Source organism: Scomber japonicus, chromosome 1 (assembly GCF_027409825.1).
Source record: "Scomber japonicus isolate fScoJap1 chromosome 1, fScoJap1.pri, whole genome shotgun sequence".
Taxonomy (NCBI): domain Eukaryota; kingdom Metazoa; phylum Chordata; class Actinopteri; order Scombriformes; family Scombridae; genus Scomber; species Scomber japonicus.
The window spans coordinates 25,688,085-25,715,264 of record NC_070578.1 but is presented as its reverse complement, the minus strand read 5'-3'; the positions used below and the strand labels follow the sequence as shown (position 1 = coordinate 25,715,264).

Below are 27,180 nucleotides of genomic sequence, written 5' to 3'. Positions count from 1 at the left end.
AAATTCAAGTGACTGCTAGTATTTGCTGAGATAATAAAGAGACCGCATTTGGCCAACGCTGACAGAGGTTGGTTGTTGTGGAGGCTGCATTGATAATGATCCAGTAGATGATGAGTGTGTGTTAACTAGACCACATGGGGTCTAGCAGCGGACTGCTCTCATATGAGCAGCGTGTGGTACCTGTTACACCTAACAGTCTGGTGTTTGTGCAATTTGCCGAATGATGATGCCAAGGAACTCTGCTTTGTTTCCAACTCAGAGTATGTGCACAGTCTGTCTTTGTGCAGTGGTCTCACACTTGAAAGCCACTCTGTTGGATATGGTGAAACTGCAGGCGGAGAGACTGTATGCTGCTTATGATTCTCCTCTGGTGGCCAATCAAACAGACCCCAATTCGTCTGATGTCGCTGAAGGGGAGAAAAAGATTTATACAGTTTGAAATTAATCTTTTGATAAGAGCAGTGGACCTACTTGTACACCAATACATGCAATTAAGTTTGTCATGTCACTTTAACCTGCGAAAAGCACACTGGGACAACTTGAATAACCATTTGAACAATACAGTATTTGTCATTAAAGGATAAAATACAGTTAGTGAAAACCACTCTCCATGTAGAGTAGAAAACAAGGTAAATTCAGAGAACACTGTGTGACTTGGAGTGACATATCTGAGGTTTAATGATGATACTGTGACTAAGCAGACACAGATATGGTTCTAGCATCATTAAAAAAAAGAAAAAAATAGAACAATCATTTAAAAGACAGCAACAAGATATGCGCATACAAGCATTTTCTTTACTTTTTTTTTTTTACAGTGTTTTTTCTGTCCCAATGAGTATCTCTATGTTTTTTCTTTTGGTGTGCTTCACTCACTCTATACTCATGGTGGAAATGGAATCCAGAGTTGTGTATCCTGCTGCGAGGAAGTTGTTCTTATATTGACTCATTTTGATGGAGTCCAGCCAGTCGCCGATTGAGATGAAAAGAGGGTAGTCAGGCATGTCCTCTGGAGAATCAGGGAAACTGAGACAACAAACAGGTAGTTAAGGAACAGACAGGTTGGCATATTGTTGGGCTGAATAGTGAATATCATTTAAAGGACCATAATGGTGGTTTGGCATACTATATCATAACCACATGCCTGTGAATATCTCATTTGTTTTAGTTAATTAAATCTGGTATGTAAGTCAACTTGCAGAAATTACAGTGAAATAGACATTTGGTCCCTGTGAATATTTCAGCAGTATTTATTTATTTTTGTCAAAACTACTTTATTGTTGCCTGACATTGTGAGAGCAAACTGGGGTTGTTTTAAACTTTTCTCCTTGTGTCAAGTTGTTCTGGAAAAGTAACATCCAGTCCTCGAGAAGCAACTATTGAACAGCCTACTATTGTTGTATTGTATCATAATTTTCAAGCAGGCTGTTGAGCAGACATCAGCTTGTCAGCAAGGTAGAGAAAAAAACATTGCAAACTAAGTGTTCAGAGTAGGAGCATTTCTACACATGTTGACCTTAAGATTTGGAGCTTTGAGCGTGTTTAGCATAAATACCTGACATACACTCAGTGGCCACTTTATTAGGAACACCCATGCAATCTCATGCAATCCAATACAACAGCTCTGCTATAAATTCTACATTTATAAAGCTTACATAGTTTTCAGTTTTTGTTGATATTATCATTATTATATTTATTACTGTGGTCATAGTGGGTTATGGCGATGTACTAGGGTGCATTATATCAAATAGTGTGCCTAATACTTTGTACACTCCATTAACATACATGAGAGGGGCAAAATCTTAGGAATACTATTCAATATAATGCACCTCAGTACGCCACCACCACTTAGTACGACGTCAATAATAAACATAAAGTATCACCTTTTTGACAATGTCAACTGAAAATGTATAAACAAAAAAGTTGGATTTATGACAGAGCTAATGTATTGGATTTCATTAGATTGTGTAGCTAATTAGATTGTGTCATGTGTAGCTAATGAAGTTAGGCTGATGACTGTAATAACAGTATACACATTACAGAAAATCTCCCATAGCAGAATATACCCCATTTAAATTTAGAAAATAGTAGGCAGAAATGTAAAGCACATTCAAGTTCTAGTTAGTGGGCTAAAACAATTTATAGCCACAAGTATGGTCCTTTCTCTCACAGTGTGTGTATGATTTGACACACACCTCTGTGCATCGTTCACCAGAGTGAGCAGACTACTCGGATTGATTATGAGTTTGTCAAGGAAAGACAGCACATCATTGAAGCGTGGGCGCTGGCCAGGTTCTTTCTGCCAGCAGTGCAACATCAGCTGGTGCAGTGTGACAGGGCAGCCCATTGGTGCCGGTAGACGGTAGCCTTCTTCAATTGATAAAATTACCTGAGGTGAACATCAGTAAAAAGATATTTGTACAGGTTCATATTTCTATTATAACAGGCATTATTTTTGTAAAGGTAAGAAAATGCATAGACATGTTGTGTTGATCATGCTTCAGTGTTAATTCAGGACCGTACATCTTGATTGGACATCTCCCAGTAAGGCCTCTCGCCATATGACATCACTTCCCACATGACAATGCCGTAACTCCATATGTCACTTGCTGAGGAAAATTTTCCATAAGCAATAGACTCTGGTGCTGTCCAACGTATTGGTATCTTTCCTCCCTGGCAAAAAAAGTGACACAAAATACATTTCTTAAGGAGATATTCATAATATATATATATATATATATATACACTACCGTTCAAAAGTTTGGGGTCACCCAAACAATTTTGTGTTTTCCATGAAAAGTCACACTTATTCATCACCATACGTTGTGAAATGAATAGAAAATAGAGTCAAGACATTGACAAGGTTAGAAATAATGATTTGTATTTGAAATAAGATTTTTGTTACATCAAACTTTGCTTTCGTCAAAGAATCCTCCATTTGCAGCAATTACAGCATTGCAGACCTTTGGCATTCTAGCTGTTAATTTGTTGAGGTAATCTGGAGAAATTGCACCCCACGCTTCCAGAAGCAGCTCCCACAAGTTGGATTGGTTGGATGGGCACTTCTTGCGTACCATACGGTCAAGCTGCTCCCACAACAGCTCAATGGGGTTCAGATCTGGTGACTGCGCTGGCCACTCCATTACCGATAGAATACCAGCTGCCTGCTTCTGCTCTAAATAGTTCTTGCACAATTTGGAGGTGTGTTTAGGGTCATTGTCCTGTTGTAGGATGAAATTGGCTCCAATCAAGCGCTGTGCACTGGGTATGGCATGGCGTTGCAAAATGGAGTGATAGCCTTCCTTATTCAGAATCCCTTTTACCCTGTACAAATCTCCCACCTTACCAGCACCAAAGCAACCCCAGACCATCACATTACCTCCACCATGCTTAACAGATGGCGTAAGGCATTCTTCCAGCATCTTTTCATTTGTTCTGCGTCTCACAAACGTTCTTCTTTGTGATCCAAACACCTCAAACTTGGATTCATCTGTCCACAACACTTTTTTCCAGTCTTCTTCTGCCCAATGTCTGTGTTCTTTTGCCCATCTTAATCTTTTTCTTTTATTGGTCAGTCTCAGATATGGCTTTTTCTTTGCCACTCTGCCCTGAAGCCCAGAATCCCGCAGCCGCCTCTTCACTGTAGATGTTGACACTGGTGTTTTGCGGGTACTATTTAATGAAGATGCCAGTTGGGGACCTGTGAGGCGTCCGTTTCTCAAACTAGAGACTCTAATGTACTTATCTTCTTGCTCAGTTGTGCAACGCGGCCTCCCACTTCTTTTTCTACTCTGGTTAGAGCCTGTTTGTGCTGTCCTCTGAAGGGAGTAGTACACACCGTTGTAGGAAATCTTCAATTTCTTAGCAATTTCTCGCATGGAATAGCCTTCATTTCTAAGAACAAGAATAGACTGTCGAGTTTCAGATGAAAGTTCTCTTTTTCTGGCCATTTTGAGCGTTTAATTGACCCCACAAATGTGATGCTCCAGAAACTCAATCTGCTCAAAGGAAGGTCAGTTTTGTAGCTTCTGTAACGAGCTAAACTGTTTTTAGATGTGTGAACATGATTGCACAAGGGTTTTCTAATCATCAATTAGCCTTCTGAGCCAATGAGCAAACACATTGTACCATTAGAACACTGGAGTGATAGTTGCTGGAAATGGGCCTCTATACACCTATGTAGATATTGCACCAAAAACCAGATATTTGCAGCTAGAATAGTCATTTACCACATTAGCAATGTATAGAGTGTATTTCTTTAAAGTTAAGACTAGTTTAAAGTTATATTCATTGAAAAGTACAGTGCTTTTCCTTCAAAAATAAGAACATTTCAATGTGACCCCAAACTTTTGAACGGTAGTGTATATATATATATATATACACACATAGTATATTGTCATAATGCTATAACTGTTATACTGTGATAACCTGTGATAACTGTTAGGTCCACACTCACTGTGGCAGTATATGCTGCTTCAGTGTCATCCTCAAGGACTCTGGACATGCCAAAATCAGACACTTTACAGACCAAGTTTTCATCCACCAAGATGTTGCGAGCAGCTAGGTCTCTGTGAACGTAACCCATATCGGAGAGGTATGTCATGCCTACTGCGATGCCACGCAGCATCCCGACCAACTGGAGCACTGTGAACTGACCATCACGTGTCTGGAGGTGTTGTAGGAGATACAGAACAGGGAGAGGACAATTATTAACAATTATAAGTGTACCCCAGATTAAAAATAAGCATATATTTGTATACTTAAATTGTCCGTTTAGCTTAAAAAGTGAGTTAAAAGTTTAAAAAAGTGCATTTATATTTGTATTTAAGCATATTAACAATGGTAGTTTTTTTTGGTATCTCCAAAAAAACAATTAGTTACAGATACAATGAAAGTGTGTTAAAAAGTAATTTTTTGCAAAGCATATTGATAACATAACTATTAATTATTTTGTTATTTAGTACATTTGCATTTAAAAGTGCACTTCATTTAAAATATATTCTAACTTATATAAATGTATAGTTTTCAATAGTGTATTAATGTAACATTTTTTCAAAGTGTAACTTCAGTAATACATTTTTTTTTTAAATCTATTTGAATTATTGTATTTAATGTGCTTTAACAATATATTCATAGCAAGTTCACTCCAACATGTACTTAATTTAAGATCGACTAATTATACTTAAAAGTATACGTTTTTTTTGTATGTATATTTTGTCACTGACAGCTCTCATATCCTCTCTCTGGCCAATTTGAGCTTTTGAGCTCTGGGAGGCGCCAAGTCTTTTATCCCAAGTGCAATTCATATTTTGTGATCAATGATACACAATATGCACACAGGGACTGATATGCACTTTTATTTTATACCTTACATATTTTTTATATATCTATGTATTTTATGTATTTCAAGAATGATTTTATGGAGTTTACTGATTCTATGGATCTTACAGTATGTAATTTCTGTATACTGTATTTCTGTTATTGGTGAGCCAAAGATAATTTTCCTCTATGATGGACAATAGCGTTATATTCTATTCTCTTCTAAGTACTATATCATAAAAGACAATGTTCTTTAATGTATGTTTGTGCTTTTATAGTATATAGTATAGTATAAGCCTGAAAGTGTCATTTCATTTAAGCTATGTGTTCCTGGATGTGACATATTCTTTTCCAAGTGTATTCATGTCTGTCGGCCGTTAATACTGAAAAGTGAAGTCAGTGCAGAAGTGCAGTGAATTATTACCTCATTAAACACTTTCCTAGTGAGTTTATGTCCTTAGTGCTAGCGACAAGTCTTTTTCAATACAGCATGATATTGATTTTGTAAACTATGGTCATATTTAACTTATATTTGACAATAAATCAGGGTATGATTGGGGGCGTGGCTACATTGTGATTGACACATCGCTACAATGGCAACGTTGGTTACGAACCGTAAACATGGCGGAACTGCAAATTCAATGAGCAAAAGTGTAAGAGTATACTTAGTCGTCTCTATTTCAGTTTGTTTTCAGATCATTGTAACACTTTGGTCACCTAAATTCTACTTGTTCAGCATTTGATTGTAGTAAAAAATTCTCTAAGCAGTCGGATGTTAAGTTTTTCAGTAAGTACATTTTGTTTAAATGGTTTTAAGTCCATTTATCGCTAGACAAAATTAGCATTAGCATTATCACAGTAAATCATAAAGTGCAGTCAGATTGTCCTTGTTGTCTTTTCCTATGTCTTCATGAATACTACTTCACATCTTTCCTTGACCTCTAGGCATTTCCACCAGAGCTCAAGGAAAATTGTTAGAAAAAGATGAAAGGACGTATTTTTCTTTACACAACAACCAACCTCACAACGACCAATATGTATTTAATGTATTTAGTGCAGCTTTCAGTATATTAGGTACAACTTAAGCCTGCAACCTTGTTGTACAGTAATTTTAAGCACTTAAAAAGTAAACTAAAGCATGTGAAGTATACTTTCAGAAACTATACTTGAGTACACACACACACACACACACACACACACACACACACACACACACATGCCACTTGGGACATCTCTTAACATGTATTCTTCTCACCCGCAGGAAAGAATCAAGAGCTCCATTTTCCATGTACTCCACCACTATCATCACTGGTCTGCCTGAGTTAAAGGTAAAACACATGATGATGAGAAGAGAGACTTAAGTGAACCATGTCACGAACTAAGACTTGCGCAAAAGAGCAATATCTGTATATATATATTGCTTACTCTTTGTGACTACTCCCTCCAGTCTGATGATATTAGGGTTATTAAACTGTCCCATGATTGATGCCTCACGCAAAAACTCTCGCCTCTGTTGATCCATGTAGCCACCTTTAAGTGTCTTTATTGCCACAGCAATGTCCATTCTTCCAGGTATACGCAGGCGACCACAACAGACTTCTCCAAATTCACCTGCAGAAGCAACACAATACACAGATGCACTGAATGATACCTCATATATCTCAAGTAGGTTAAACCAGGCCAGGCTTGTCCTGAACCAGCTCCTAGTTTATGCTGCTATAGGCTTAGACTGCCGGGGGGACTCCCATGGTGAGTTCCTCTCTCCTCCTCTCTATCTCCCTCTATCCATCCATCTATATCCATTAACATTCATCTACCACTAATACATTCAATAACTTAAACTTCTTCCCCGGAGTTGTCTGTGCTTTCTCGTCTCACAGGTAATCTGGGCCTGTAGACGTCCGGATGACAGATTCCAGTCCACCAAGACCTACTAGCTTCATTGTTGATTTTCATTGTGCTTCTCTCTCCTATTCTTCCTCTCTCTCCTCTCTACTCCAACTGGTCGAGGCAGATGGCCGCCCACTTTGACCCTAGTTCTGCCTGAGGTTTCTTCCTGTTAAAAGGGAGTTTTTTCTTGCCACTGTCGCCAAGTGCTTGCTCATGTGGGAAGTTTGGGTCTCTTTAAAATTAAAACCTGAAGAGTACGGTTTAGACCTGCTCTATGTGTTAAGTGCCATGAGATTACTTTGTTGCGATTTGGCGCTATACAAATAAAGATTGATTGATTGATTGATTTATTGGTTGATTGATTGAACATTTGCAAGAAGACTATAATGTGAAATAAATATTATAATATACTGTTCTACCTCCACCAGATGGCGCCCATGTTATAGAAACCAGACAAAGGGATGGCACATTGATAATTACCTAAGGGCTATACTTAAGACACTATCTTTTCAATGTTATGAACCATCAAATACTATTATTCATTTTCAGCAGCAGTGGCTTTGCTCCTCTAATGTACAATACAATAAATTACTTTGAAATCAGCTTGCTAAGAGTGGCTATGAAGAGTTTGTAAGTAGAACTTTATGAAGTTCGACATTTTTTCATGAAATGAAAATGTTACTCAACATGAAATATGACTTATATGAAGTGCTAGACTTATCACTTAATATCAATTCAGGAAATACTACCAGCATTATTATAACTTTCTTATTTACATTACTAATCAAGCTTTATCAGAATTCATGTTTTGCTCTTCAACAGGGTACACGTGCTGTTCCACTGGTACCATAAAACCAAATACTTACAGTATCTACAGTATCCATATATATATGGATAAAATACTGTACTATGTATATTGATTTTTACCTGCACCAATAACCCTTTCAATGCAAATGTATGAGGGGTCTATCTCCTTGGCGAATTCCTCCACAGCCTGAGTGGGGTCTTCGTATGTGTCTGGGTCCACATAGGTCTTGATGCCAGAGAATGGGACTGGAAGAGAAAAAAACAACATATAGTATATTTATTTGGCATTTTATGATTAAACAGAGCAGAATATAACTTAAAAAATATAACTTTGATAATCACCATTCTTAATAAAAGTATAGCTAAATGTAAAGATTCAACATACTGATGACACTGGTACACAACTCACACAATAATAAACAATGAATAACAATAAATGAAACTACATTACAGTGCTATGTAGCAGTTTAATTTGAGTAGGTTGACATCAATATATTATGACTGTATGTGAGATATAGCCCTATTAACAGATAGTGCCCAAAGTTTAGGGTATCAGATGTAATTGAACAGTTGGCTCCAAAATGTTTCTTGAACAACTTTGTGTCGTTTCAAAGTTTATGCACAGAAGAGCTCACATGTAGCTCAGAGTTGATACTTACTGTCTGGATTGTAATAATATCATCACCTGTGTAATACAATGGCACCAAGTACAACAGAGCATTAAAAATTGTATTCTGAACATCTAAAAAGAGTGGGCTGCCACATCAGATTTAGATTATCACAACCTTAGATACTGTATATCACCCATTAGATCTTTTTTGTTTGTTTTGTTAACCACAGTGTTTACTTTTTTAACTTATTCAAACTCCAATGCAAAACTTTAACTAGACATATCCCATTTAAAATTCATAGTGAATCAGCTTTTCCTGCATAAAGTAGTTACTGCTGGATAACTCTAGTCCTGCAGTAAACTCTTTTAATGCTGAAGCATATTACATTGTGCCAGAGAGGCTGATTCTCGGTTGAACTATATAAGGCTGTAATTTGTGGTGTATTTTCTTCTATTATATTGTAAGGTGTTTCTGTTATTCAGTCAAGATGTGGAGAGAGAGAGGGCAGCATAGAAACAGCTGAGAAAACCCCCAGAGCAGCACAGACATTACAGGCAGCCAGGTATCAGCGTCCTCCTTTCTGGCTGAGGCTGGGGAAGTTGCTACAGTGAGCACAGTGCACAGTGACTGGCACAAATAATAACTTAAAGCAGCCCCTGGTGCACCTCGAGCAGATGAGCTGGGACTAAATGTACTTTATAGCTGTGTCAGCTCATATTGTGGGGGGTTGAAGGCTATGTCTCAGAGAGATTCCAGTTTGGTGTCTACACTCTACCTCTGTCTCCAGGGTGTCTAAGCTCAGCTCTGTATAGAACAAGTCTTTTCTACCAGTTTGTTGAGCCTGCTGGCATCCCCTGTCTGGGTGATGCCTCCCCAGCATGTAACAGCAAAGAACAAACAAGAAAGAAAACACTGTGAGAAGCAAGGATGACAAAGAAGTTCAAATACTTCTCATTATACTTGAATAAATTGGTCATAACACAAGTTTGTATCCCAAAAAGTGCTATCATTATTTGTTATTTACTGTAAATAAGAACACATTCAGTTGACATGAAAAATTAAAATAACAGAACAAAAGTTTGACGAGACAGATACAGTATGCAGCAAAACTATATTCAGCTTTCTGTACGCTTGAGGAAAAAAGCTGAAGACGGCATGAAGACACACAAATACACTTGCAGATAAACAGCAACAGTACACTTGCTGCTGCTTTCAGGCTCAAGTCCACCAATCATGTGAGATAGGCCTTGTGCTTTTTTGCCTCCACACAAGATGCTTGTGTGTATGTGGAGGTGTTGGTATGACAGCATGTTCAAGTGTTTTTCCTGACAGCTGTAAGTGTAATTCATAGTCCTCCTGGTAATATCAACCACAATCCTCCAAATAATGTGCAGTGATAGTACACTGATTGGATTTGTCTCAGGAGCCACACTTGTGCCCCTGCAGGCCTCAGATTGAATCCTACTAGAGCTGTCACTGATCTGTCTTAGAGGACACCATTTTGTTCCCCAACAAATATATTGTGTGTTTGGCTGTTGGGGCGATCAATAACCCTGTTTTTATCTGTAATTGTAGCACAGCACTTTGGTCAGTCCTGTAATTCAGAAAACGGAACATTGGTTACCCAAGTTGTGTCAAAATTCAATAAAGGCTGTATGAGACACTGAGCAGTTGGTGGGTGAAAAATTGGATTGCGTAATCATTAAAATGCTGGAACATATTCACATAGATGGATCATCCTGAAATTGCCACTCTTGGGATAACTGTGACTAGTCTTTGTAAAACTTGTGTCAAAACTAAATGCCTGGGAGACGGAGCATGAAATCTATTGTGGCTTGCATCTTTGCCTCCTTGAAAACAGCAAAAACAGAATATTAAAAAAACATTGTGTTCATTACCGTGTCCACTACGGAAGCGTGTCCTTCTCTTCTCCTCTGACTTCATCCTGGCTTTGATGTAACCCTGACACCTGTACATGTGAACAAGTTTGCCAAGGATCAACAATGATCTTTATCACCTCATCTATATCACCTGTACTTTTACTTATAATAATATATATATAATAATAATACCCCTATCAGTGCTTTGTGCTTGACAACACAGTGAATTTGTGTTGCTTCTGCTTCTGCTTATAATACCACATCATCAAACTTTTGATTTGTAAGACGTCTCTACTTTTCCTCTTTTCTATAACCCATTCTTATACAGCAACATTTGTCCTTGCCTTTATGAAGTTATTTTAAAGGTTGAATATGTAGAATATTTATTAAAAGCTTTTTTTTTTTTTTTTTTAAATAATGCACCCACGGGGCTTTTTGATGGGTACAGAATGAAAGTACTGCTTTTCCTTAAAAAAAAAAAAATTTAGTCTGAATTAATATTATAACATTTTCTTGACGGGTTCGACAATGACGTTCTGAGAGGTTCTGAGAGGTTCTGTGTACATTGTACCAGCCAGTTAGCGGCCGGAATTGCGGGTTGCCAGGGTTGTCTGTTGTTCCGGTGCAGCTACTGTAGGCTGGCACTGGGTGAAATGGAGTTGTAAACAAGCAGAGCCGTGTTGGACTTACTAAAACCAGCGTTTTTTGCTCTCAAGTACAACTTTTCATCACAAAACTTCAAAGGTAAGACAGAATATCTGTTAGTCGCTGTAAATAAGTTGTTTACCTTTGTATTCTTTGGCTGCTGGTTCACTGAGTTTTTAGCGAAATAATAGTGGCACTGTTGAACTCGCCAGGGTCTTAGCTTTCATATGAGATGCTATTTGTTTGTGTACCATTAAGTATCAAAACAGTAGCAATGGAAATGTGGAGAGTGGGTTGACTTTCTGACGCTATTCGGATTTTGATATTTGATCATTAATATGCTTGGTGTTTGAGTTGTGTTTGGTGTGTGTAAAAATGACGTGCTTGTAGCGGAGTTTCTCCTATTTAATTTGATGTGCAGTATGACTGTATTGCTACATAATTAGGGGATCATTCCCTATGTTCCCCGTGTCCTATGTTCCCCGCTTTGTATGTGACCGGGGAACATAGGAATGATCCCGTCTACAGTTAACCAGTTAGCTGAGTTAGCCGCCGAGTTAGCAGATGAGTTAGCCGCCGAGTTAGCAGATGAGTTAGCAGCCGAGCTAGCAGCTGAATTAGCAGCCGAGTTAGCCGCCGAGCTAGCAACCGAGTTAGCCGCGATCGGGGAACATAGGACCCAGGGAACATGGGTACGCTCCCCAGGTTTAACTGCTACTCCCACTGGCGTTACAATGTAATGTACCTCGGTGGTTTCAAGTCAGTTACAGCGAGGGTATGTTCGCTTCCTGTTTTCAAAATAAAAGCACCAACTCTATCGTTATGGTTTTCTTAATAATAAAAGGCAACGGGTGTTTTATTTTGTGAAAATGACCGGAAGTGCGTTACTCGCTACGGCTAACTTGAGTGGCTCCGAATTCGCAGGAACAAAACTTTAAGCAGATGTTATTTGGACAAATTAGCGTCACATTGTGGATCTAAAGGGCTACTTTCTCGCCTAAAAAGGTTAGACATGTGGATAAAGTGGTATATTTACAGAGATAAAGCTAAAATAAAATCCGGCACCGGACCTGGCAACCCGACTGCTGGAATTACCTTTTGGTTGTTGCGACTACGAGACATTAGATGGCGTTGTTCTGGTCATTCTACATATTCTACCTTTAATGTTTAGACTCAGTTGAACCAGGGTCAAAGAGGGAAAGTAGAGTTAAAACAAAGTTGTGTTTACATAGACTCTATATTATCCTATGTGACCCATTCCTGGTACCAGAGTAGACTCAAACACAACATAAACATTATAAATAGACTAACTGTGACAGAGGGTGAAGATAGTCATTACATTTAAGCTCAGCATGCTATAGTCAATGAAAAAGCCAGAATTCAGTATTAGGGCTATAGATGCAGGAGATTTTCCGACGAATACAAACCATTTAAAAACAAAACATTTGCATCTTTGTTGCTATAATTAGTAATGTGGAAATGTGATCTAAACCAACATTTTTGACAGGAAATTAATATTAATTGTCTACTATTGTTAAATATGATATTTTCAGAGTATGAAGTTTGCAAATAGTGTAATCAAAAATGATCTCTTCTGATCATGTCACAATTAGGTAAAAATACAGAGAAAGTATGCACTGATTCTGGGTCATTTTTCACTGTTTATTAAGTGCCACTAATGACAAAACCCTGTGAACCAGAAGTGGACTGGAGACAAAAGTCTGAGCTAACCTGAGGAGGTTAATGGAATGGAGCAAATGGCTGCTACATGCATTACATGCTGAGTAATTAGGCAGAAAATTGGTTCAGCCAATTGGAAAATAAGTCTGCTTGGTGGCAAAATAGAGAGTCCATTAACAGACTTCTGGATGTAGCATCGACTCTGGAGATTATGAGAAGAGCGTGCAGAGGTGTGTGTGTGTGTGTGTGTGTGTGTGTGTGTGTGTGTGTGTGTGAGAGAGTGTCTCACCGTCCAGTGATAAGAAGGAAGAGGGTAAGGATGACCAGCAGGGAAAAGCCTCCAACTGATGCTGTGACAACCACGAGAACTTGACCCTGATCAGCGATATCAGGATCTGGAGAAAGTGAGACCACAATAAAAAAAAGAAAACAAATAAAAATCTGTTTCTGTTCATATTAGCAACTCATTACATAACATCCTTTGCTCAGGTTTCCTCGCCTAAATGTATCTTGACAACACAACCCAATTTAATCAATAGAAAGCCAAATTAAAATTCTTGTACAGTAATTGCTCTGCTTCTGTTCTGAATTCAGGGCCTAACTCAAACTGCATTAAAGTAATCCAGATAAAACTGATTAAGATAAAAGTTGACGCTATTCCTATTCAGACTTGTGCAATTTATCATGTTCACTAAAAGATTTGGCTACACAGTTGGTTGCAGACAAATCTATTTAAAGCTGTGACTTATTTTACTTTCCCATTGCTATGTTGGAAAGTCACTTGTCTTACATTCATGCCTTACATACACAAACTAAAATGATTTAAACTATACTGCATTTTTGCATGTGAGCAAACAATGAAATATACACATGAAAAATGTTTTTATAACAATGGTATAAAAACGCCTTGATGGCAGCTCCTGACAACTGAATGTAGCAACCGGGTAACACATGAATTTGCTCTTTGACGTGCCATTTGTAAAGTTTAAAATAACAGTCTTACATCTTTTTAAATGTGAAGTGTCTGGCAAATATTACCATGATTTTTAGTGAGGTGTCAACACATTTCCAATAAGAATTGACGTTAAGCAGAGACTAGAAATATTCCCTGATGTATTAGGACTGACATCTCAATCTCCGTACATGCGGAAATGCTTGATACAACTTGATACAAAAGACGTTTGTTAAATGTAACTTTTCTTCAGTAAAATGCCTTTTTTGATGAGACATTGAACATTAAACTTTTTAACACTAATTTTAACAAACTTGATCTTTTTTCCAACCTAATTCTAATCAATTGGCATAAAATGAAAAAAGTGAAGGACTGTATAATTAAAAAGAAGTCAAACTTGCTGCATTGATGTGGCATGCAACTGTGTGAGTGTGTGTTTGGGTCAAATGAGGTGAGAGAGAATACAGCACGTACTATATGCCCATTCCAAGTGTTTAAATAAAGCTATGTCAGGAGCATCGGTATATGAGTGTATGGGAATGTGAAGGTGGACATCTACATATTCATCATCTAAAGTGAGCATCTTGTAGGAGGCTGTGCATCTCTGTATATTTCAGGTTTGGAATCAGCAGAGCGTTATGTGTGCATGAAAACTGTAATAAGCACAACTGCACATCCTGAATCAGGAACTTACAGAGCTTATAAACATTTAAAATAAATGGCTCATGCCCGAAGGAGCACTGATGAGTTTCACTGATCCATAACAAAGAATGACCATAAAATGTCTCCAGGGATTTTATAGGGTTGTTGATCAACACCGGTGACTCCGCAGTGTCTGACTTTAAGTGTTAAAAGTCCTGTCTGCTCTGATGCATTGTTTTAAAACAAAAACTTCATACTCACTGGGATTTCAACACAAATCTAATTTCTGAAAAGATGACAAAATTTCAGTGTCATTCTTGCCTAAAGCACAGCCTGTTACAAACACAAACCAAGGCACAATTCCCTCATGCCCCACTCCTCCACAATCATACCCTCAGCTGCAGTAGCAAACTGAAAGCTGGGGCTGTACGCTGTGTAGCCGGCAGCAGTGCGAGCGCGCACGTGGAAGACATAGACAGTCGAGGGTCTGAGGCCCGTTACGACCACACTGGGGTTTTTGGTCCGTGTTGACGAGTAGCTCAGCTGCTCTTGTTCCTGCAAATGTAGAGACAGATTGCCAGAGACAACAAACAAAAGCACATTGTAGGCACGACAGAAAATCATGTTTTTGCATAAACCAATTGTCACAGCAACGTCTGAACAAAACACATAATTTTTATCCTATTAACTACCAGAACAGATGGTGAACAGTGTAGAGATAACAACGAATTATGAATGCTCTGCACTTACATTTGGGATTCTGTATACTAACAATGCACATTGTTCTGTGGGCTGTGATTGTTCTTTTACAGTGCATTTCATCACTTGTGCATTTTAGAGCTAAAATAACTTTTCTAAATAATTATTATAATACAAATCACTATTGCCACTAAGCATTAATAGTGTATAATCATTGTCTTTGAAAAAATAAGTGAAAACTACTTTATTTAGTTCAAAAAAAATAATTACCTTCTCATAGTATTTGACTTCATAGTCCACTATGTCTGAGGGCGGCTGTTCCACTTCTGCCCAGGAGAGGGCGATGCTGTTTTGAGAGGCCCAGTCCTTCCTGACTACACCCACCAGAGCAGGACCTAAGGATGCAGAGGTTGGGGATTTGAGTCAAATGTGATTATAAAACTGAAGCTTTACAGTTATGCAAACAGGTATAGTTTGCCAAAATATGTTTTCCTTTGTCAAACACTACTGACTTTTCTCAATTAATTGATAAATCAGTCTTAATATTCTCTACAACATAAAACTAATACATGTTAAAAGCTTTATCATTTTAGTTTTAAAAAAGATACAAAAAAGTGAGCGAGTTTACTTGACTAACTTACTATCGTCATTGTACATTTGTCAGACAATCCTGACATATAAAGTGGAAAGATTAGGAGAAACATGAGCAAAAGAATGGCTGATGTCCCTGAGTCACCTGTCCGAGAAGCCCAAGGGACTGAGTGATTCCAGCCATTTATTGCTCAAGCAACTGAAGTGAACTTTAAAGTGAATTCACTGAGTTCAGAGACAGTACTGAAAAACACATTTCAGAAGTGACGTCCCTCAGCCATCACAAGAAGGATTTCAAAAAAGTTTTAGAACTTCTTTAGAAAATCCCAAGGGGATGGAGAGCCATTTAGCTGTCCGGCTTCAGTATGATGTTTAGCCTGTGAGAAACATTTTTGTTAACCACTAAACTTACTCTACAGAAACTGTTTATCATGTTTGTCATTACTGCTGAATTTGGGAGAATATTTTACACCAGGCTGCTGAGGAGACACAAAATCACCTTGTAAAGATTCAAATATTTACCATCAATTATTCATTAAGCCTTCGCTTGAACAGAATATGTTTCGGCAAACTAATAGATCCAGTCCCTCTGTTGTCGAGTGTGCTGTTCTGCGGATCATTGCTGGAATACCAATTTAGGCCTAGATTGATGTCTTGACCTGTCCTCATGCTCAAATAAGCAGATAACCTGCTACACATAGAAGGCCACACACCGGATGGAGCACTTCAGAAAATGTGACGTGCTGCTGTATTAAGTCGGACACATCGGGTTACAGATGCGACTTTCACATCTTGTCAAGAAGCCAAGATTTTCTAGTAGCAGCTCATCCCAGACTTTTCACGCCCAGCAGCTCAACCATTACAACTTGTTCAAAAGCCAAAAAAAGGAAAGAGAAATGGTGCACATGAAAAGCAGGAGTTTGATGCTGACTTCTGCAAAAATGCACAATCGAGGTGAGACATGTAAATTTAAGGTGTGTCCAACTTTTACATGACAATGCACAAATTCAGACCCCTAACTATAATGCATTTACCTATGGACATAAAACACTATGTCCTATCAGTGACATTGAGACACAAAAACTTTATCATAGTTGTTATAATCAATATGACAACTCTGAGAAACTTTCCTGTATTCACATTTCCTAGAGATTATCAAAAGAAGCAAATATGTCAAAAGAGTCATTAAAAAATCAACACACACCCTTAAGAGCATCACACATCAGTGCAGTCTAAATCATTGGAATGTGTTGTACGTTAAACAATTTGCAGAGCCAGACCACACATTTGCCATCAGCCATGTTAATCCAGGTAACATGTGCCCGTCCTAGGACAGGTGGTGCCTCAGCTGCACAGACTGAGTGTCTAGAGAAGATGTTGTGGGAATATCTTAAAGCTCTCAGTCTGGCTGTCTTCTGCAGTTATTAATGGCAAACAGCAGACACACGAATAAAAATATACAGCATTTATTGACAGAACACTATGGTGCAAAATTGCACAAGCAAGGACAGAGTAATACCATACATGACATACTGTAAGTATCAGTGAAATAAGCAGGCCAAACATCAACTAATCTGAAGAGGAAAAGCTCTGAAACAGGCTATAGGCTATAGTTACTCGAGGGGTTTTATGTTTGCAGCATACTGTATGTTATGGATCTATCACCATGCATGAGTATCACTGTGCTTCCATCTATCTGAGATCACATTTTTTATGCATGGACATTTTTATAAGGTGAGAAAATGCTTATGCAAGGAGCTATTTTAAGTTCAGGATAAATCAATCGACTGGTTAGACAACCTACTGCCATGAATGACTATATGCTCTAACAGATCCAGGAAGGACAGAGGGGAAAAGAGAGAAAGAGAAGGAATGAACAGGGAGAGCTGTAAAGAAGTCCCATGAGGTTGTATCTCCCTAGCATCTGAGCATATAAATAGAAGTCAGCCTTATTCCCAGAGCAAGGAAGATGAAAACAGAAGAGAACCCGCTGGAGAAAGGGGGAAAAGCACAAAGTAAAAGAGAGAAAATCTCCTGCATAAGGACATCGCTAAACACTGGGAAATGTTCACACGTGGATTAACCATGAGAGAACTTTGCATGACTCTTGTTATTGTTTCGCAAAAGAGAGAAATGTGATGAAATTAAAGCAACTACAATTTTTGCTTTAACTGAAAATGATGAAAAGCAAAGTCAATTTAAAAAGAGACAGAATATTTTGGATAGGGTAGTTGATATTCATATTAGCAACTCCTCACAGCAGTCCAGAGAAAGACAACATCTTTTTTTTAACACGCCAATATCAAGAGCTAGCAAAAACAACTTAATGCCTTATGGTGCATCCTTCCTCATGCACATGTTGATAACTAACCAGAAGTAATTGTAATTCAAAACAAACAAAAAACACTCCAAACTAGTCTACCATTTTAATGCCACTTTAAATCTAAAAACAAACACTTAGTCATGTCATGTGACTTAAAATAACACGAAAACTGACTAACTGCACTTTTTCAACCATAATGTTGGTTGTAATCACCCATATTTATCAGTTGTTGAGGACAGAACAAAAACCACCATCAAAACTCAACATTACAACTTATTAATAATCATTTATCTAATTCTACAAACTAGCTTGATGAAGATGAGGAAAATGTGTACCTCAGGGACTATGAGAAGTGGGTGATGCACCAATGACTGCAGTTTGGAATGAATTCAGAGTCACTATGGACAACTATGTAGGGATTTTAGCAGCTATTAGATTTCAATTCTTCGAGAAAAGATTTATTGGATCATTAAATCTCACATTTTGCCAATGATTTCATGTGATAAGATACATAATTCCATTCATTTTGGTTCTTCCAAGCTCTACAAGTATAAAAACTAATCTGATACTGCCAACAAAAATACATGTAAACTTGACATGTATGATTATTTATGATTTAGTCTAGACTATTTTTCAATATCTTCTAGGATACAACCAGTTGCTTTCTATCTTACATTAGGATTACTTTTAACACAGGGTGAGTCTATCTCTCTCTTGGTTTCCTCTCTGCCCTTGTTGTGGGAGCACTTTTTTTTACACTGTGCACCATAAACCTTACACAAAGTTGCACTGATTTCTGTGTGCCTCTTCATAGAGCACTGCAGTGAACTTGGTGGGAGGAATCTTGGTTGGGTAACGCTCTGCTGAGCAATAACTACAGTATATTTTGAGCAGAGTGCAGCTCACTGTTCATAAACACAGAGATCATCCTGCTCACTCTGTTCTGCTTTGCTGCCTTGTGAGGCATTACAACAACAGCTGACCTTCATCAGCTTCAACAAACAGGAAACCGGCATCCTGCTTTAGAAAGTGAAATTAAATGTGGAGAGTGTGATGATATTGCACAATAGAGCGACACAGCTGAATGATAATTCCATTGTGTTGAATGCAATGAACACTCATCTCTGTTCGAAGGCAAAATAAACATGCATCTTGCTTAATTGGCTTTTTAACTCACAAATGAAATGTTAGGCATATAGGCAATAGGGAAGAGAAATTATTAGTAATTTTAATTAATAGGTTTAGCATAATCAAAAGCATAATGAGGCATTAACATGCAATTTATAAACCCCTTCCTTCTCAGGAAAAAAATCAGTTAATTGCTAATTCTGCTTTTGATTGGCTATTATTTCATCATTGGCATAATATCACAACTGATTATATGAATTACCTCACAGTATCAGCAATTGTTTACTTAACAGGTGTTTCAGTCAGAATCATTGGCAGATCAGTCTCTCTTAGATGGAGTCCTTGACAATTTGCCACCAGTCTAGGCATAAAGTCCCAACTTGACCAACCTCCCTCCTTAACCCAGTCTAGGCAGAATGTCCTGGTTCCCAGGACATGATGGGTTCCCCATTGAGCTTTTTTCAAACATCCGGGCGAAACCCATGCTTGACATGTGTAATAAGGCCCCTAAAACTGGTATACTGCCTCATTCCTCTTTGATTCTGAAAAAAGGACAAAGACCCACTTGACTATGGCAGCTTCAAGCTCATAAGCATGTGCCCATTTTGCCAAAGGACTGGCTACAGCTCTGGCTTGGAGTTTATCCTAAAGTAGTAAAGTTAGTCCACTCTAATCCAAAACTAATCCACAATTATGTGTTTTTATCGAAAATAGCAAGCTTTATAGCATGCCTTTCCTCAATATTAGGTAATAAATATTGTTCATCCTCCTTCTACTACACGTCACAGGAGATCCTTGCCCTTTTCGATATGTCAACTGTGTCGAATGGGATTATCTATTTGCCACTCTGCATAGATTTGATACAGGTGAGAGCTTTATTGCCTATGTCAAACTCCTGTATACATCTCCCCTTGCCTCTGTTCACACTAATGACATCCCCTCTCTCTTGTTTAACAGGGGACCAAGCAGCAGGGGACCAAGCAGGGGTGCCTCTTATCTTCTCTGGGACCTAAACAAAAAAATCTCTATGACGATGTCATACTTTTTATACCAGAGACCAGTGTCCACAACAGAGGATTTGTTTCCTATCTATATGACCGTATCACAAACTTCACACCACCTCAAGATCTATCATTAAACAGCAGTGGGAGACTGATTTAGATGATGAGTTTCAGGATGATGAGTAGGATGATGTCTTTGACAGAACCCATTCCTCCTCCATTTGCGCCTGCCAAATTCTTATCCAATTCAAACTCACTCATTACACATACTGGACCAAGGTCAGGCTGTCTAAAATTAAAATTAAGCCTAATATCGACCCCTATGTGATGGATACAAGCAGGCTCTAACTACATTGATACACATGTTTGGATTTGCCTCAAATTATTTACCTTCTGGAAGTCAATCTTTGACTATTATTAGTATTAAAAACAACCACTGTCCCATCGCCACGCATCACTCTTTGTTGTTCTAAGTTGTTGTTGTCAGGATAGTGCGAGGGTGGATGGCATGGTCATATGTAATATGCTATGTGTATCATCTCCTGTTTCCACTTCCTTTGAATTTATGATAAGTTTCAGAGTGCATGAAAAATGTTATGCATTTAACAACAAACATATGGTACTTTGAAGAGCTTAAATAGATTTTCTGATATTGCACTGTTATTTGATGCATCATTAAGAGGTACTGGTCTCACTAAACAACTCAAATAATAAATAAATGCTTTAAAGATAGGGACAATCCTGTGAATTACCTAATGTAAACATTTCAGTCAAATGACATGCAGATCCTGAGCCATAGAAGCTAATGGGCTACAACATTTTTTTAAATAAATGAATAAACAGCTTGTGTACTGCAGGGCTCCAATTTCAACTTGTTTTATACTGTACCAACATGATGTTTCATTCAGAATGGAGTCTGATGAAGAGCAGTTATACTAGAAACGTCAGCTTTGTGTAATAATAAGACCTTTGTGCAATAAATAATAATTGGACATTGCAGTGCCCTGCAGTGTGCAAGATATTTATTTATTTATTTCCTCAGCTCAGCACCTGCCCTCTGTGGTTTGGATGTGCATTCATACTGCTATCTCTGCCCATGGTGATGCTTTCAATTTGCTTGTTTTGTCCGACCTACACTCCAGAATCTTAAGATATTCAATTGAATGTTATTTATGTCAAAGAAAAAACAGCAAATGTTCACATTAGAAGCTGGAAACCAAGAATTCTTGGTATGTCTTCTTGAAGACTTATTGATTGTAGAAATAGTTACTGATTAATTTTCTGTTGATCGAGTTATCAACAGATCATTGCATTACATATTTATGTCTTCTTCCACATAAAATATGCAAGACAGTTATACAACTGTAAACAAGGGATCATAATGATTCTGTCTTCTATCAAATGAATGTAACTCATTGTACTCTCCCTACTAGATACAGCAATATCTATATATTTAACAATTCTATAATGACAGTCACGGAAAGGGGAAAATAATGTGGTACAATAAGAAAAAATGTGTATTTTTGTGTGGGAGAGAGAAAAACAGAGGACATGGGGGGAAGATCTGTAGTGACTAGCAAGGCTGTAGGTGGAATATGGGCAAAGCAAATATGTGTGCAAAGTCATATGTGTATGAATTTGTTTGCCTGCTTGTTTATAAGTGAGCCTGGCTGTGTGTGTATACAGCATGTCTACTGAGGAAAGGCAGTTTGACAAGTTAATCCACTCTAAACACCCTGGGAACATCCCCACAGGCTGCTTCTCCTCCTCTACAGAGATTATTTTCCATTCCAACTTCCTCCCATCAGTCTTAGCTGCCTTGAGTTAGGTATAAAGTGACACATACACTCTTGACATCTGATTTTCATGGTATGATGACAGCCTATCAGCATATGATTTCATTTCTTAAAGTAATACTTGGAACACAGTATTTCTACTGTATACTAGGGAAGAATTAATCAGGAGAAATGACTGTTGAATTACTTTTCTTGAATGAGCTGGAGCATTATTGAAGAGCATTATGAATGTGATATGATATTGCAAAAAAGTTTTTACTCACTTATAAACTGCACTGCATATTGTCTGAACAACTATGTCAAACCTTAACAACACTAAATCATTTCATAGATGCAAAGTAATGCAAAAAAATAAATAAAAAAAATAAAAACACTGATATTCATTAATTAAATGTCATAAGTGTGTTATTTATTAACAGAATGGAAGCCTTTTCCTATTCTGAATACTTGAATGTGAAATGACTCCACTCCAGTCTTGTCAGTCAATCACATAAACGGTTGACTCCATTAGCACTGCTTTGCCAATTTATGCCAATTTTCCAGTCATTTAAAAAAATAGCAGACAACCTTGAGATCACATCACAAGGCAAAGACTTCATAATCCAGATTTGCAGTCTTCAAGCTATTTTTGTTTCCTGCCATTTAATGAATAAGTAACACTCTTCTGTAGTTTTACATATTTCTTGTAACTGCAGAACAAGCTTTCAAACCACATAGCAAAGATCAAAACTAAAGCTGGAATAATGTCAGACTGTCACATGATGTGTAAATTGTTCGTGCTTCACAAATATATTTCTCTCCCTACTGTAACGTGAGGGTCTGATATGTGGTGGTTGTATCTAAATGAGAAGAAACAGTTGGATGGGGACAGATAATTTTCTTAAGCAGCCTTTTATTGTCCTCCACATTTCATCAGCTTCACACTTCCTTTACTTCTTTGTTCCTAACTCATATCTGGCTGAACTAAACAATCACAGGCTAGAAGGACTTTGACTGAAGCAAAATGTTGGTAAAACCACAGTGGTAGATTCAGGAGATTATAACAGTTTTTAAAATGCTGATGTAAATAATTATGGCATACACATAAACATGTAAATGGTTAACTGTGTAAAAACTAAATATATAGTTTTGGTAAATTAACTTAAATATATGAATTAACTTCTAAACCTACACTACCATTCAGTCACCTCAGAAATATTGAATGCAAATGATAAACTGTGACAATCTTTAAGAATACAATTATGACTATATTCCCTATACACAGAGAGGAACCAACACAGATATACCCACAATTCCATATCTTCAAATACATTATGAGCCTCAGATATGAGCATATGGCTTGTTCTCATTAGAATATTATCTCAACACTGGTTTCCTGCACATGTTGAAAGGGGAGAAAATCTCCACATATGTACATCCCTGTATAATTTATTAATCCACTCTCCTCCCTTCTTTCATTTTATCCATCCTCCATCAATTATTCCATCAATATTCTTACCCTGAGATTATAAGGTTCAGATTTCTCAAGTTGAACTTCATGTTTTCTCATTCAAATCCAAGGCAAAGCAGCCTTGAGGACTCCTAGCTGTGGTTGACCTCAGGTCAGCTGGGCTCTGCTAATTAAGACTAAGTTCAGGTTGCAGTGGCTCTGTCAGCTATTCAAGGGTCAGAAATGTGCTTCACCTATTGACACATTAAGCCGGACAGAGAGACGGAGACTGTAAAACGACACAGGGTGCTCAGTAGGCAAATCTAGCTGCAGATAGAATAATTCCCCATCTGTTACTGTAGGAGAAATATGTTCATTTCCCCCTAGCTGCAGCACAAACATAAGTATTCTTGAGCTATTAATCAGGTACTGTATGTAAGTACTGTGCATATGTGGAGTATAAGCATGTAAATTTAATTTGTAATTTATAGCCAGATGTGGCTAGTTGAAAGTTAAGCCTTAACAGCAATAGGAAAACAAATGGAATAAATAAACTCAAATTAGCTAATTTAGAAATCATCTGATTTATTTAACAGAAACTGGTCCTGCGCATCTAGTCCACAGACACTCCAACCAATGCTAGGTCCAATGTTGATGCAGGAATGAGAGGCAGACCATTTTTGTAATTTTGTACGTAGTTTTTCATTTGTAGCCAGTGAACTTGAGATGAATTTGTGAACGAGTTTAACTCCGGGTAGTTTTTATAACCTGCTACTTCTTAAACTATTTGTATCTGCTTTTTTTTTTGCTCCCTATTATATGAAAGGCTCAATGGGTCCATGGGGAAAATTCCCACCATTCCAGATTGCCCAGGCCAGCAAGATTAAAATGATGAATGTATCGCAATACTTTCGAGCTAACTATGTACAATTTCAGGCCGTTAAATATTTTTACATTCAGCTATGTAAAAAAAAATGTATGGCTACAATTGTTCAATAACTAATCATTGTATGTCCCTGAAACCTGAGATAATTTCTTTCAATGCCTTTTTTTGTCTTTTCAACCAAAGACATTCAATTTACAATTAAATAAAAGAAAGAAAATCAGTCATAATAATCAATTATCCTCATTTCTGGAAATTAGTTTTAAGTGAATCAACTAATTGATTAATCAAATAATGGTTAATTAATGATTGATGGTACATATTAACCACGTCAAAGTCAGTCTGATTGTCATCATCATGACATTTAAATTTAAAGACAGTGAAAACAACAGAATTACAAAGTTGCACTGATTAAGTACAACAAGAGCTCTGCAACTCACCAGTTTGGTGCGTATTGACGGTGACATTGGCCAGCGAGCGTGCAGCCATGCCAAGCCCAGAGACGCCATTCACAGCCTCCACGTGAAAGGTGTAGTTGGCATGCATTGCAAAGTCTAGTATTGCCACGGAGGTACTAGTTAGACCAAGTGGCCGTGGAATGAATCGCAGGTCTGGCTCACATGGCTCACACTGTGTCACACCACTGTCACCGTTACTTCCATCACAGCGCTGGCACAATATGTTGTAAGTGATGTCCTTCCTGCCTCCTGTGTCGCTCGGAGGCATCCACTGCAAGAAGAGAGCCGTGTCATTGATCAGTGAGACCAGGTTCCTCGGAGCTGATGGAGGCCCTGAGGAGAAAGAAAAGGTATTTAGAAAGAGACATTTCCTTTTTGAAACAATTATTCCAACACCTATGAATTATCCTTGTACAAATGAAGCAGAATATAGAGTTGTTGAAAATGATGAAATAAGCAGCAATAGCATCTTATTTTTGGCACTGTACTGCACACATTTTAAAAGATATATATGTAAGTATGAAGGTAGCGACAGTGAGGTGCAGAAGAGCTCCTCAGAGCACACTATTCATATGACCTTGAGCATGAAGCTACAGTGGGCATACGATCACTATAACCGGACAGTTGAAGCCCCTTAAGTAACATCTGTGTGTAGGAAGGTGTGTAGGTGGTTTGGCTCTTAAAGAAACCCGCAGTTTTATTCCAACATTCAAATGTGTCAATTTCCATAGATAGTCACAGTTCTGATTTTTTCCCCCAGTTCCATAAATCGGATCTGGCAAAGTAATCAGTGCTGAAGTTGTGACTGTCTTTGAATGACTTGTGTTTGTGTGTGTAAGTGTGTGGGTGGTAAACTTTCAAAGTGCCCTCAGTGATTTATTCCAGCAGGCTATGTGTCAGTTTTATCTATAACATTTGTAAGATTTTTTTTATATGCATGTTTTTTCATAACTGAGATATGAATGCCAATACTTAAATGAAGTCATATATCTAAATTAAGCTCAATCATACTGATAACATTAAAGAAAGAAAAATAGAAAGAATTTGAAGGGAGAAAAGACTGATGCAGATTACATGCCGACAGATAAGAATGTTCCTGCTGAGAAAGTAAAATATATTTTTGTGGCTACATAAACACTACTAACTTGTGCAAGCCATGGTGGAGGGGTCTTTGATGGCCCTGTAGAAGCCTTTGTCACAGTGACAGATGGTGGCTGCCTGGTCATGGCTGGAGCTGTGTGGAGGACACTTGGAGCATTTAGTGTTCCCAGCATATGCCTTGAAGTAACCAGGCTTACAGGCTGGAGAAAGAAAGAGGTGGAGGAGGAAGTTAGTTACATAAGGTTAATGTTTTTCATTTTTCTTCAGCACACATACTGTACATTTAATTCAAATCTCCAGCTGCCTTGTCCTCAACTGTGCTCTGACCCTGTTCCCTGAGGTACTATGGATCACTGTCACTTCCTTATTAGCTCTCTAAGCATGCTTATATTTTGCACATTGTCCAGTTAAACCAACAGTACACATTTGCAATGCCCTTTCTCTCAATAAAGGATCACAAACTCACATTACAAACAGTTAATAAACCAACTAATCGTTTCCATGGTAAAATAGTTTTCAGACATATACTAGCAGATTTGCTGACACCACCACAATTTTCCTCTTTTGCATTGAAGTCTGGCAAGACTCAAAATAATTTTCTTACAATAGCTGTCACATCATGTGAGCAGAACAACATGATAATGGTTGCCTTTTAACACAATGCTTAATAACAGTGTTGGAAAAGTTACTTGGAATAATTATTATTAATTATTATCACTAATTTGACAGGAGGTCACAGGTTCACATTATAATCTTTTTGACAGGTTCACATAATCTTCTGTGCCTAAAGTAACAAAAACTGAAAATGAAAACACTATGGTAACGACTAACGTGGTCCCTCAAAGTCCTGACTGCAGGTTTCATACTGACTTCCTTCAGACTATACACCCTGGTGATAATTGGATGAAGGCAAGAGAACTAACAAGACCCAACATGTGACCAAGTTTAGAGTACCTGAAGGGTATATTTTCCCCACTTTAGGCAGAGGCTAACCACCAACCTTCTATCAACCTCCGGTAAAAGAGCTACGTTAACAAGCCAATCTCTAAGAATATCAATTCCTGACTAATAGGCCATTTGATTTAGTCTGTTGCCTGTTGGGATCATGAATTTCTGTATCAAATGTATTGGAAATCAATTCGGTACTTGAAGCTATTTTACTCTAGAATGGGGACTGCAACAAATGATCATTATCATTATCGATTAATCTGCTGATTATTTTCCCAATTAATGTTAAAAAATTGTGAAAATGATGGCATTCACAATTTCTCAGAGGCAATGGAATGTCTTCAATTTGCTTGTTTGTCAAAATCCAAAGATATTCTGTTGACTGTCATGGATGACCAAG

The 27,180-nt window shown here is 37.8% G+C and overlaps 1 protein-coding gene across 2 annotated transcripts in view; it reads right to left on the bottom strand.

Moving 5' to 3' along the window:
* Positions 1 to 292: 292 nt before the first annotated feature.
* Positions 293 to 27,180, bottom strand: part of LOC128357180 (ephrin type-A receptor 6-like) — a 41,747-nt gene continuing 14,859 nt past the window's right edge. Inside the window, exons 5-18 of one of the 2 annotated variants that reach the window (XM_053317441.1) lie at positions 25,877 to 26,032; positions 24,714 to 25,064; positions 15,393 to 15,517; positions 14,816 to 14,978; positions 13,119 to 13,224; positions 10,523 to 10,593; positions 8,134 to 8,259; positions 6,742 to 6,927; positions 6,572 to 6,672; positions 4,454 to 4,663; positions 2,521 to 2,670; positions 2,193 to 2,386; positions 874 to 1,023; positions 293 to 407 (exon numbers count right to left, since the gene is read on the bottom strand). In XM_053317441.1, coding sequence (XP_053173416.1) covers positions 293 to 407; positions 874 to 1,023; positions 2,193 to 2,386; positions 2,521 to 2,670; positions 4,454 to 4,663; positions 6,572 to 6,672; positions 6,742 to 6,927; positions 8,134 to 8,259; positions 10,523 to 10,593; positions 13,119 to 13,224; positions 14,816 to 14,978; positions 15,393 to 15,517; positions 24,714 to 25,064; positions 25,877 to 26,032 — 2,204 coding nt within the window. The remainder of the gene's footprint in view (positions 408 to 873; positions 1,024 to 2,192; positions 2,387 to 2,520; positions 2,671 to 4,453; positions 4,664 to 6,571; positions 6,673 to 6,741; positions 6,928 to 8,133; positions 8,260 to 10,522; positions 10,594 to 13,118; positions 13,225 to 14,815; positions 14,979 to 15,392; positions 15,518 to 24,713; positions 25,065 to 25,876; positions 26,033 to 27,180) is intronic. The other variant, XM_053317450.1, reaches the window with a different exon arrangement.